The 13,588-nt window shown below is 41.9% G+C and overlaps 1 protein-coding gene across 5 annotated transcripts in view; it reads right to left on the minus strand.

Moving 5' to 3' along the window:
- LOC133477809 (basic helix-loop-helix ARNT-like protein 1) overlaps nt 1-13,247 on the minus strand; it is a 39,972-nt gene extending 26,725 nt beyond the window's left edge. Inside the window, exons 1-5 of one of the 5 annotated variants that reach the window (XM_061772981.1) lie at nt 13,065-13,247; nt 4,507-4,656; nt 3,783-3,846; nt 335-482; nt 50-70 (exon numbers count right to left, since the gene is read on the minus strand). In XM_061772981.1, coding sequence (XP_061628965.1) covers nt 50-70; nt 335-482; nt 3,783-3,828 — 215 coding nt within the window. In that variant the 5' untranslated portion in view covers nt 3,829-3,846; nt 4,507-4,656; nt 13,065-13,247. Of the gene's footprint in view, nt 1-49; nt 71-334; nt 483-1,670; nt 1,739-3,782; nt 3,847-4,506; nt 4,657-13,064 lie in introns of those variants that run through there. The other 4 variants (XM_061772980.1, XM_061772978.1, XM_061772977.1 and 1 more) reach the window with 4 other exon arrangements.
- Between the last annotated feature and the right edge of the window lie 341 nt (nt 13,248-13,588).

Here is a 13,588-nt window from a genome sequence, read left to right on the forward strand (position 1 = left end):
ACTGAGGGTAATTATATATTTAATGTGATCGTTGAATGTTTGAACTTACTCAAATGAGAATCCATCGATTCTGTAAATAAACACATTGATTGGTCAGTTTCGTTGTGCAAGTAAAGATTTTAGATCCCCTTCAATTTTCTTCTCACGTTGTTGCAAATGCTACTGCTAAATGCTAATATTTTTCCCCCGAACATCTACCAGAGAAAACCATCAAGAGATTTTCCCATTGATTATTTATTGTTGTGAAAACTTTGATACAGGGAATAAGGTGTATAACATACACTTGTTTTTATCTTTAAGCTTCTTTCTTTGGTGTTATTCTTTCTTCACTTACTGATATTCTGTGGTGCTGCCCTTCCTCTTACGAGTGTAGTCCATGCTAGGAGTGCTGATAGAGCTGGAGATGAGGTCGGTGGAGCTGGGGGACATGAAGTCAGTCATTGTAGAGGAGATGTCCATCCTTTGGTCTGCCATCAGGTCATCTGTCAGAAAAGAGCTAAATTTTGGACGTGGCAGCATAGTTGAGGAACCCATACTGTTGTAGACAATATGACATTTGCTTAGTTTGTATTTTGCTGCCTGTTACAGTAACTTTGCGAGGACAATTCACTGTGAGTTCAATTATGTGAGTCCTTAATATTAGTGAATGTAGTGGACATAAATGCCACATTGTAAACTTTTAGGTTGCAATTATTTCCCTCTGAAACAACAACAGGAGGCTCTCGACACTCTTCTACTCAAATGAAAACAACATGGTCCTGAAGATGTCGTCTCTAAAACCAAACCATGACGTAGGGCAATGATCATAATCGAAGCTGACAAGCCACCATTTCGTGTAATTAGCAGTCTATGATTCTCCAAATGCATGCAGCGGTCCAGTGGTCAACAGGTGTAACACTTATGCCTAGATCAGACTACAGGATTTTAGCCCTGATTTTGGCTCGATTAGCTATCCCAGGCAATTTCCCAGATCGGGCCAGACGCCAAAATGAAAAGTAAATTTTTGGGATATCTTCCATGTAGTGTGACAACTCTCCGACAGCGCACCTTACCATTGACCAATAGGATTGCGTATTGCCTCCCATGCTTGCCGTTGTCAACATACTTGGTTGCTGCTGTTAACATTTATTCACACCAAATGTTTACCGACGCTTTAGAGCATGTATCGAAAGAACGCCAGCATGTCTGCATACAAACATTAGTGCAAGCACTAAGCTTGCTAGGCGTTTTGTTGACTACTTGCGAGCCGTATCGTTTGACTGGTGAACTGACTGCCACATGAATAGCATCCTCCTCTTTAAGGGCACTCATTCTGGAAAAGAATTCACGATAATCATTGTCTGTTTCACTTTATTTTTACACTATTACCAACTTCAAAGGCTAATCCCAAATGCATCCTCCAGGAAAATATTAAGTACAATATTTTTCTGTTTTTATTGGCCATTGTTAAATTTAAAGTTAGTTCATTCTCTGTTAATACTGTCATGAACGGAACAGAGAATAGGACCCAAAAATGCACGACTCCAAAACAAATGGACAGTTTCCAAAAAGAGAGGTTTAATAGACGGGCATAGGTCGGTACACAGGCAGGCAATCCAAGAAAGGCAACAGTATCCAAAAACATGAGGCAAAGAGGCGAGGTCGATAATCGGAACAGGGTCAAATCTTACTGTGAGTCTGTGACGTGGAAACAAGGAATGCTGGAACGCGACGACAAGGTACAACGAACTGGCGACGAGAGGGAATGAGACACGAGGTAATATACAAGGGGGTAATTAGGGTGAACGAGGCACAGGTGTTGAAGATGCTTACAGGAGCAGGTGTGTGTGAAACAGGGGGAAGACAAAACCTGGAACACACACCCATGACAAATCCCTAACATCGCTCCGTCGCTTAATACATTTAACTTTAACATCCGTTAACTAATTAGATAAATGTAGGCGTTTTTTCCGAATTAATACAAGATGTACTAGCGGATCAACTCTTGTCGCCGAAGTCACGTGTGCTTCGCTGTTCCACTGGGACCACAACCAGGGCCACGACCCGCAGGACCTCAACGCGAAAATACAAAAGACCTGTGCAACAAATACGACACTGGATGATCTGATGAGCAAAAATGTTGCTTAAACGTAAGTGTAGCAATAGAGGATGTCTGCTCCAGAGGTGGGTAGAGTAGCCAAATATTGTATTCAAGTAAGAGTACTGTTACTTGACAATAATGCGACTCAAGTAAAAGTAATCCTCCAAAAAATTTTACTTGAGTAAAAGTACCCAGTAAAATAATTACTCAAATACTGAGCAAATAGTGAGTAACTTCAAATTTTTCAACCACAGCATGAACATCAATAAAAAATGTAAAATAAATTACAAAATAAAATGCAAATTCTGATGTTGCTGTGTGTGGGCTTATGAAAGTCAAAACTACAACAAAACATCTGCAATTTACTGCATGGTGTTTTCTCAAGTTATAAGTGAGCTGAAAAAGCCACGTTTAGGCAGACAGTGCCAGAGAAATACTACAATACATGAAAGCTGTTGTTTTTGTTCGTCTAAATGTAAACACGTCGAGTTGTGTGCCGTTGCCTTCATAGTAACGACGACTTTCCCAACACGGCCGCCACATAGGCATGACGATCAGCCGGACTGGCTTATCTAGTTTTAATAACTATGTCCAATAGAAGACATTGTGTGAGGTCTTGTGACTTTCTTGTGTCGTTTGACTGGTGAACTAGACTTAAACATCCCTAGAGCTTAAACTGGATTGGAGCAACAGCGCCAATGTGGAAGTCTAAGTCGTAATCTCGCTCACGAAATAGTTGATAAGCAGTAATTGATCAATAAAAGTAGCGACCGACATTTAGATCATTGTAATGGAGTAAAAGTGCCATTACTTCTTAACAGCTGAAGCGGCGGAAGTGTTTTTCAACTCCTGTGATTTATCCAAAGCCGGTCCCGAGCGCAGAGGAGGAATCTGAGGCCGATGCGCCAGCATATTAGTCCGTCGCGGAGTAATATTCACAATTACATCTGTGTGTGGATGATGGATGTGTGGAATGGATCTAGCTGCCAGCACTACGAAACAGTCTATGACGACAGCGACGGCAACCCCCCACGCCCCTCAGAAAAACTGGATGTGTACCATTCGCGGAAATGGCCTATTTTGAGTTAAAAACTGTGAATTTCACCGAAAGGCGACTGATTTGCATGTGTGTGTCTCGTAGTCTGATCCAGGCATTACGTGTTGTCTGTCCCACTCCGTCGACATGTTTTTAAGAAAAAGAAAAAGAAAAAAAAAAAAAAAAAAAAAAACTTTATTGGTGCTCATATATTTACAGTAATACATCAAAAGACGTGACAAGGCTAAAAATAAACTAGGTTTTGGATTCAAATATACTGTACACGATGGCGACGTGGAGTAAATGTTTTTTTGTGCGGAGCAGATCAATGACGTCATAGATCGGATCAGCGAATTATGACAAAGCCGATCACCATAAAATGCTAATTATGGGCCGATACTGATCAAGCCGATCAGATTGATGTGAAGTCTACCATTTAATAAAAATCAGTGCAAACCTTGATTGTAATCATTTCTGCACCGTGATTTCTTCTTCTTCTTTTTTTTTTTAAATTGCCTAGAGTAACACTTCAATCTGTTAATCAGTTGTATAATAGAATCAACTTGACTTGAATAAATCTCTGTGCTTTAGATTTGTTTATGTCAAGCTGTGACAGGGTAAACCAACAACCACAGCCAGGTATTGTGTCTATTAAGCCACACTCACCACAGATGTTCATCACAGCCTCTGTGTTAAAATCATCTCCTTCCATCCACTCCTCAGCCCTCAACTGTAAACATGAAAAAATATCTGACTGTAACAATGATCTGTATCTGAAAATGGACATTAAAATGCACATAGTAGAGACTTGCCTGGACAGATGCAAACAATAACATCATGCAAACTAGGCCAAATTTCTCCGGGCACTCTGGTTTCCTCCCACATCCCGAAAACATGCATGCTAGGTTAATTGAAGACTCTAAATTGCCCATAGGTGTGAATGTGAGTGCGAATGGTTGTTTGTTTCTATGTGCCCTGCGATTGGCTGGCAACCAGTTCAGGGTGTACCCCGCTTCCTGCCCGATGATAGCTGGGATAGGCTCCAGCACGGCTCAGAAAATGGATGGATGGATGTCTTATTCAGTTTGCTAATATCATGCTGGGGTTACGGTTTTAAAAATTTACTATGAGGAGTGTTGTTAACAAAAGGTATTAATAAAATGTTGAATTATTCTGTAGCTTCTTTGGTTTTCGGTACAGATGTTTTATAACTGGCTATTTAAAAAAGTTTAAAAATAATATCAAAAAATATATTTGAAACCGGACGCTATGAAAAAAAATATTGATTCTCTTTTTTTTTTTTTTTTTGCCAGATCGCCCAGCCCTAGCATCACCGACTAATATGAGAGTACATAACATACATATTGGGGAAAAGAGTTACTTGGGTCACCTGGATACGAAACAGGAACAGGCCTCCTTAACTGGCCGAGTAGTATCCAGAGCAGTGTGGTCGGCCTCAATCTTATGTGGTCTCTGGAAGGTAGGTAATGTGCTCCCAATCTGATCTGATCCCTAGGTAGCAGGTGCAGCCAGTGTAACTCTAGAGAGAGATGAAAAGATCAGTCAGAGGAAATCAAAAGTAAGAAAATAAAATATTTTCTTATTTCACTATAACAATGCAGTTTTGGCACAGGACTAGGCTTTACACAATCAGGATTTTTGGGGCCGATCTCAGAGTTAAAAAAAAAACGATAACCGATTTGATCACAACATGGAGCAATGTGCTTATTTAAATGACTTTTTCATTTACTGTATATACTTGTGTACTGTATACTGAGTATCTGCCATGAGCAATCTTCAGCTGTGCCGTGAAATTATAAAATTTTACTTAACTGCACAAAATGTTTTTGCAAGGAATAATGTATCTTTGTTCCTCTATTTATGCCAGTGAGGCTTAGTGACAGAATAAATAAATGCTCTTCTATTAGATGGCAAGAAGTACATACAGTAATTACTGTGCATCTACTTTTTGTGACATTTTTGTTTGTTCATGTCGCGGGCGTGCTGGAGCCTATCCCAGCTGTCATCGGGCAGGAGGCGGTGTACACCCTGAACTGGTTGCCAGCCAATCGCAGGGCACATAGAAACAAACAACCATTCACACTCACAGTCATGCCTAAGGGGCAATTTAGAGTCTCCAATTAATGCATGTTTTGGGGATGTGGGAGGAAACCGGAGTGCCCGGAGAAAACCCACACAGGCACGGGGAGAACATGCAAACTCCACACAGGCGGGGCCTGGGATTGAACCCAGGTCCTCACTGACGCTCTAACCAGTCGGCCACCGTTACTGTAGTTGAATTACTTTATTGTAATTAAATTACTTCACACACACCGAACCTTTGAGCATGATTCAACAGAACGCCAGCATGTTTACGCACAACCGTTAGTGATAGCACTAGCTTGCTAGGCTAAATAACGTTTTGTTGCCCGCTTGCGAGCCATATCGTATTGAAAGTACGTGAACATACCTGAGCAAGCCTTAAATGAATGTAATCTCCCAAGCACTGGTGACCACCAACACACCTTTTTCCCCATTTTGTTCTTATAATCCACGCGTTGTGATGTCGTTGCCATGGTGACGAGTGTATCCGGTTGCGTTTGAGTTGACAAGATAAAGCCCAGTGATCGTAAAAGATGGGATGCGGTGGTATCGGAGTACAAGATTTTATTGTAGTAGTCTGACATGGTGCAATTGTGAAAGACCAAATTTGTCTTGTAGTCTGATTTACGCATTACATGTTGTCTGTCTCAGACGTGTTATCTGTCCCACACCGCCGACATGGTTTTTTTTTTGGGTTGTCAGATATTTACAGTAGTACGTCAAAAGACACAGGACAAGGCTAAAAATAAACTATCTTTTGAATTAAAATATACTGACACAATGGCGACACGGAGTAAATGTCTTTTGCGGAGCCGATCAATGACGTCGGATCGGCGAATTATGACAAAGCCGATCAGCATAAAATGCTAATTATCAGATCAGTGTAAAGTCTACTCAGAACTCGTCAACTCCCATCTCGAAGGTTGTGGGTTCAATTCTGAATTACACCTGATCCTGCATCATCAAATACGTTCAAACTTAAATGTACTTAAAGTAAAAGAAAATTATCGTTAACTCCTTGTGTCCACACTTTTGTGCAGTTCTGCCTTTTTCCCCAATATGTCTTACCTTTATGAAGTACACACTGCATAAAATATTTAGGCCATAATGGAATATTTCAGGCAGTTGTGGTAAAACAGAGAACCGTCTTTGAATTGCAGTCAACATTCGGTCAAAAAAAGAATCAGTGGAAACTACAATGCCTGCAAAAAAAGGCCTACCGCTGCTCGGTAATGCATAGCGTAAATGGCACATTGTTGAGAATAAACCCTCTATTGTAAAGAAACAATGTATGTTCGGGATCAGAAGGGGGAAACATGAAAAGGATAGTGATCAGAATGTTTAAGTATGTAAAGCTTCAACAGTACTATTGCAGCAACAACTACAAGCATCAGACTCACAGTTAAAGATTAGCTGGATGAGTCTTACTAGGACAAGGATCTAGCCAGGAAGAAGAAAACCACAGTGCCACTGAAATGTACTAGTACTGGAGTAAAAACTGGATGAGCAGGGCTCAATGGTCTTAAACCAGCCAGCCTTAATTTCCATCCCACATCTATTCTTTCCTAAAATCAGTGAGTCAACATGCCATTCAGTTTCATTTCCCTGTTACGCAGTCTAAACCCATTAGGAGAACCTATACCAAGCCTATTTACGAACAAAAACGTTCAGGCACAAAGAACAACCCCCCCACCCACCATCGATCAACTTCATTAAAACATGACCACCAGATGCAAAAAGAATGGTTATAATAAATTTCACAGCATCGCTATCAAATGCATTTATGGGACTCTAATTTATTGTACAGTTTACAGCAGGATGGCAGCTGGGCAATTTTTTAATATTGGTAAGAACAAGGTCCCTGCCTTCGGCCACCGCCCAGCTCACACAGCACCCGACCCCTATGGCCCCTCCCACAGGTGGTGAGCCCATGAGAAGGGGGACCCACGTCACCCTTTCGGGCGCCATGGGTCCAGGCCCGGCCACCAGGTGCTCGCCTTCGAGCCCCACCTCCAGGCCTGGCTCCAGAGAGGGGCCCCGGTGACCCGCGTCCGGGCAAGGGAAAACGTCTTCCTGAATTTTTCACTGTCATTTCCCCCGTGAGCATTGAAGTCCCCAACCAGAGCGCTCTCCAGCACCCCCTCTAAGGACTCCAAAAAGGGTGGGTACTCTGAACTGCTGTTTGGTGCATAGGCACAAACAACAGTCAGCTGGGCAAGGGAAAATGTCTCCCTGAATGTTTTATCTTCATAGAGGTTTTTGGAGCTGTGGTTTGTCTGGTCCCTCATCTAGGACCTGTTTGCCATGGGTGACCCTGCCAGGGGTATAAAGCACCAGACAAATTAGCTCTTAGGATCATTGGGACACACAGAACCCTCCACCACAATAAGGTGACAGCTCAAGGAGGGGGAGGAGACCCCGGGGACGACCCAGGACACGCTGGAGAGACTATCTCTCTCGGCTGGCCTGTGAATGCCTCGGGATCCCCCCGGAAGAGCTGGATGAAGTGGCTGGGGAGAGGGAAGTCTGGGCGTCCCTGCTAAAGCTACTGCCCCCGCGACCTGACCTCGGATAAGCAGTAGAAAATGGATGGATGGATGGATGGTAAGAACACAATGTTAACCATAGGAATTTAGCAGATATTCACACTTTTCTATAAGATTCATATTTTTATTAGACTTTACACCGATTATATCGGGCATATTGGTATCGGCCGATATTTAGCATCTTATGCTTATCGGCTTTAATGTCATAATTCGCCGAGCCGATCAATGACATCATTGAATGGCTCCGCAAAAGAGATTTACTCCGCGTCACCATTGTGCACAGTATATTTGAAAACAAAACCTAGTTTATTTTTAGCCTTGTCGCGTGTCTTTTGACGTAATATTGGAAATATCTGACGGCCAATAAAGTTATTAAAAAATTGTTTTTTTTTAAAATGAAAACGTCGGCAGTGTGGAACAGACAACACGTAATGGCCGGATCAGACGAAGAGAGAAATTTGCTCTTTCACGATTGCACTGTCAGACTACTGCAATAAAATCTTGTAGTCCAATACCACCGCATCCTGTTTTTTACGATCATTGGGCTTTATCTTGTCAACTCAAATGTGACTAGATACACTCGTTACCGTGGCGACGACGAGTGGAGCGTTTTTTTATGATCATTGGGCTTTATCTTGTCAACTCAAATGTGACTAGATACACTCGTTACCGTGGCGACGACAACGAGTGGAGCGTATCAACTTTGTATTATTATTATTGTTTTAAAAAACAATAACCGATCACCGATCCGATCACAAGATGGAGGAATGTGTCTATTTAAATGACCTGTTCATTTACTGTATATAGTTGTGCACTTAATTGCTCAAAAAATTATATTTACACTAAATAATGTATCTTTGTTCATCTATTTATTCCAGTGATGCATAGTGACAGACACAACAAATGAATGGTCTTCTATTATTAGGTGGCAGGAAGTAAATACAGTAATTAATGTATCCACTTTTTGTGACATTTTTGCCGTATCGTATTAAAAGTATGTGAACATACCTCAAGCAAGCCTTAAATGAACGTCCTCTCCTGTCCTGAGCACCGGTGACCACCAACACACGTTTTTCCCCATTTTGTCCTTATAATACAAAGTCGGCGCAATCCACTCGTTTGTCGTCGCCACGGTAACGAGTGTATCCGGTCCCATTTGAGTTGACAAAATAAAGCTCAATGATTGTGAAAAAATAACGGTGCAACTAAGACTGGGAGGCAACGCCGGGCGAGTTACGCCACCCTATGTGAATGGATTGTGGATGCTTGGGCTAAGGTATCTGCTTTGACTGTTGTCCGAGCTTTCGCGAAAGCCGGCATCATTGCTGAAAAGCCCCCCGGCAACGAGACTGACTCCGACAATGACGAGAGGGACCCCGGCGTGTTTGATGGAGAACTTGCCCAGCTGTTCATTTCGGATACAGAAGCTGAGGACTTTGATGGATTTGTGGATGAGGATTGATAAAGAAAATAACGTTAGTACATTGTTAAATACTTCAATAAAGTACAATCGAACTCAGTTTTGCTCCCGCTGCCTTTTTAAAAACATTGTTTTAGCGTCCATGCATGCTACCGTTTGCTTTAAGCTAGCGTATGTTTTACCATGCCTGCGCCCAATAATACGGTGCGCCTTATGTATGTGTTAAATACAGAAATAGACCCCGTAACTGGGACTGCGCCTTTTAATACGGTGCGCCCTATGGTCGTGAAAACTCGGTACACTGTATTACTCCCACTTACAGGCACATTTACGGAAATAGGAAGCTCACTAAAGATATATTTTAAGACCCAACTATATGTAAATACTAAATTATCATTGTTTAATTAATCAATGAATATCCATCCATCCATTTTCTGCACCACTTATCCTCACTAGGTTCACGGGGGTGCTGGAGCCTATCCCAGCTATCTTCGGGTGAGAGGCGGGGTAGACCCTGAACTGGTCGCCAGCCAATCACAGGGCACACATAAACAACCATTCTCACTCACATTCACAACTATGGGCAATTTAGAGTCTTCAATCAACCTACAATGCATGTTTTTGAGATGTGGGAGGAAACTGGAATACTCGGAGAAAACACACGCAGGCACGGGGAGAACAACCCCGGTCCACAGAACTGTGAGGCAGATGTGCTAACCAGTCGTGCACTGTGCCACCCAATCAATGAATATTTCTAACAATATTTTAAAATCATAAATAGTGCTGTAGCTGAAAGTCAATATGCTGCTTGATCAAGTTCATCTGTTCCAAATGCAGTAGGTGCTACTGTGTATTTTTACTTTATATCTCATGAGAAGCATGCGACTCAACTTCTTCACATATCATCTACTTTAAAATACAGGGCAACAAAAAATGAGGTGAATAAATGAAATAACAGGAACTCATCGATCAAGACTTCCGAGACCAACTGAAAAGAAAGCCATTGTGATTATGGTAAGGGCCATGTTGTGAAGCAGCTTCTGCATTTCATGTAAATCCTTCAACCATCAGCAATAAATGAGAAGCAAAACTATTGCAAAATTAAAACGAGGTCATATAGCGTTATCAGAACTCTGTAATAGAATAAAGATTAAAGTCCCCACCAAAGTCACTGTTGAGTTTTGTTTCTAAATACGTGAAATGTTTGAAGGTAAGTGATGAAAACGTACAAAGACTGAGAACAATATAGTATTGAATTGTTGAAATATAGCTTAAAACTCTTTTTCACCATATCAACTCGGGTCGTGACGACAGCGGGCTGAAGTGAATACTTCCTAGGGGCCCTCCGCCACTACACAAACAACAAGCGCCCTTATTCCATAGAGTGGCCATAAGGTAGAATTACCACTTGTCTAAATGTCTAAATTCTTGACCATTTTGAAGTCTGATTTCACATACTGTGCGATTCTTTTTTTCTTTTTTCAATTAATTAATGCATTCATTCATTGCCTGGCTTGTTAACAAGACTCTTTTCTGTGACAAATTTACAAGCATTTTTTGGGTGACTTTTGAAGGACTTTAAAGCTTTTATTACTTGCAAATATGTTCATTCTAGGTTTGGTAAATAAGATGAATATATTGATCATTCAAAGTGAAGTGAGCGGCGTGGGAGCCATGGATGACAGATGGCGAACACAGCTTTACTAAGACTAGGAAGCAGCGCCGGGCGAGTTACCCCACAATTTGTGAATGGATTGTGGATGTTTGGGCTAACGTGTCTGCTTGCACTGTTCGAGCTTTCGCACGGCAACCAGACTGATTCGAACCCGCCGTGTTTGATTGAGAACTTGCCCAGCTGTTCATTTCGGAAACAGAACATGAGGACTTTGATGGATTTATGGATGAGGATTGATCAAAAAATAACGTGAGTACATTGTTAAATTGTTAAAGTACAACCGAACTCAGTTTTGCTCCCGCTGCCTTTTTAAAAACATTGTTTTAGTGTGCATGCATGCTATGGTATGTTTTAAGATAGCGTATGTTTTAACATGCCTGCACCCAATAATACGGTGCGCCTTATGTATGTGTTAAATACAGAAATAGACCCCGTAACTGAGACTGCACCGTTTAATACGGTGCGCCCTATAGTCGTGACAATACGGTATCGAATTGAGCCTCTCTCTTTTAACTTGTTTTGTTTGGTAGTATGCGTTTCCTGTAATCTTCCAATCCTGTTCTGCCTCTAAATGCAGATTACTGCCAAGTCTGGCTCAAATGAATTTGACATCTAATCTATGATTTAAAATTAGAAAAAAAAGGAAAAAAAAGTCTGAACTTCAACAAGACAATTTTTGGACCATGTTGAGATTTCAGGCACTGTGTACTGTTAGCACATAAACTTGAACGTGACCCAAATAAAACTGTGACCCGGTGTTTTGCTTACAAAAATATCTGAAGCACATGACGTACCAGTATAATAGTGTGAAGTGTATCTTATGAGCTACAAGCAGCACAAACTTTTGCAAATAGTCTGTTGATATTTTTATAACCATCTTACAAACATTAATGACAAGTTTTTCACAAAAGATCACAAAGAAATTGAATGCCTGCTGTGTAAATACAATAATAAATGAATGGAGTCACGCTCTCGGCAGCTTCCATTTTTTTTCCAGTGTAAGTTGGAGACCACAATTTGCACATTTGTTACACAGTTAGTGATTGAAATTTGCATCCTGGAGGGGTTCACATCACCATGGAGAATGACAGTACTGTGCTGCTGAGTCACAGGTGCATTGCTCTTATCACAATGCTTTCGTGGCAACGCCGATGAACTGAAATTAAGGTTGCTATCTTTATATCAGTAAAAAGCAGCAGTCTCAAGTTCACAATAGAGCGCTTTCCTCTTAAACAAACGGTTCATACTATATATACTACTCAACAACAAAACTTAGATCCAGGCTCCTTTTTTAAACAGACTTCAAGGAATTAGTTCAAACTCATTAGAAATGAGTCCACGGCGTCCGATGCGATCAATATTTACCAGGCAATGCGTATGAGTCCAAATCTGACAATCTGACAAAAATCTAATCAGGGCTTCAAGTGGACGACTAGAAAATAAAAACCCTTGAAGTGAACATCTCGAGGCATGGACTGACTCCCTGAAGTCTTTTATTAAAATCCCATACTGCAATAAACACACATCTGGTGTCATCCCAGACACAGAATTGATGAAGATCGTATGGGAACATCTGCAGAGAGCAGAACCGGTCCCGTCGTCACATTTTCACAGCCAGTGACATTTTCACGAGCAAATCCGAGCCTGTCGTATGGCGGCTTTTGGGGGGTTAAGGGTGGGCTGCCACCACACCTCACCGCGTGCTCTAAGGGAAAAACTCATGTTGGCTCTTGAAGTTTTCGGGGAAAGAAAGGATGCTGTCGTACAACCCATGCACCAGTTGCCCACGAAGGCCTGTTTACATGGACAGTGTCCTCGCTTTAGGTAGCCAACGCTAACGACCAGGTGAACACCGTTAGCATTGGACACTGTACCATTTAACAAACAGACAGACCGGGGAGTTAAAATCCCGGAGCTGCCTTGAAAGACACGGTTAGATATAAAAACATAAGGTCAACCCAAGGTTGGTTTCCCATTAATTTCACCACAAGAACATGGAGTCCAGTCGACTCATATTAACATTTCACTACTAGCCGCGGAACGCTAACTATCAAGAATTGGCCAGCGAGCTAATGTCCCTCCTTCCTTCCCAACGCTGGAAAAAAACATCGACGACATACATCATGGATGAACCCAGGAGAAGCAGAAAAGTCCCCGATATACAACACAGACGAGACGCATGCTGCTTTCCATTTAATACTTACATTTGCTCCAGTAGGATTTGACTATCCATTGACGTCCACTTGGTAATGTGTTATAGAGAGCCAAAGAACTGTGACATAAACGATTTTCAATCAGTGACCCAGTTTCTCTTCACCGTCATGCCTGTCGGACCACTAACCTAGTTTTCCAACCAATGGCAGTAGCGCTAGCGCCATTGGTTCTCCTCTGGCGAATCAAAATTGCGTTTAGGCTGGCAAAGGATGACGGGCGTTACCGTCGACCAATTACAGCCTTCACTTAAACGGAATGCAGAGGCCACTTGCGTGTGCGTGGTGACCACTGCAAGAAGAGTTGAGGTTGACTCACGACGCGAGGTGGCGCTGTGACAATCTGCTGTCCGTATATGCAATTCACGAAGGCCCAGGTATACGTCCGTTGTCACATAGGCTGGGGCGGCGCCATAGTGGCACTCATGACTGTGCTGTAACGTGACCCGTGTCACCCATTGGGAATTAAAAACCGATTTAAAGAAAGGGGACATTTGCAGAAAAATATAATAAAAAAA

Source organism: Phyllopteryx taeniolatus, chromosome 5 (assembly GCF_024500385.1).
Source record: "Phyllopteryx taeniolatus isolate TA_2022b chromosome 5, UOR_Ptae_1.2, whole genome shotgun sequence".
In the NCBI taxonomy this organism is placed as follows: domain Eukaryota; kingdom Metazoa; phylum Chordata; class Actinopteri; order Syngnathiformes; family Syngnathidae; genus Phyllopteryx; species Phyllopteryx taeniolatus.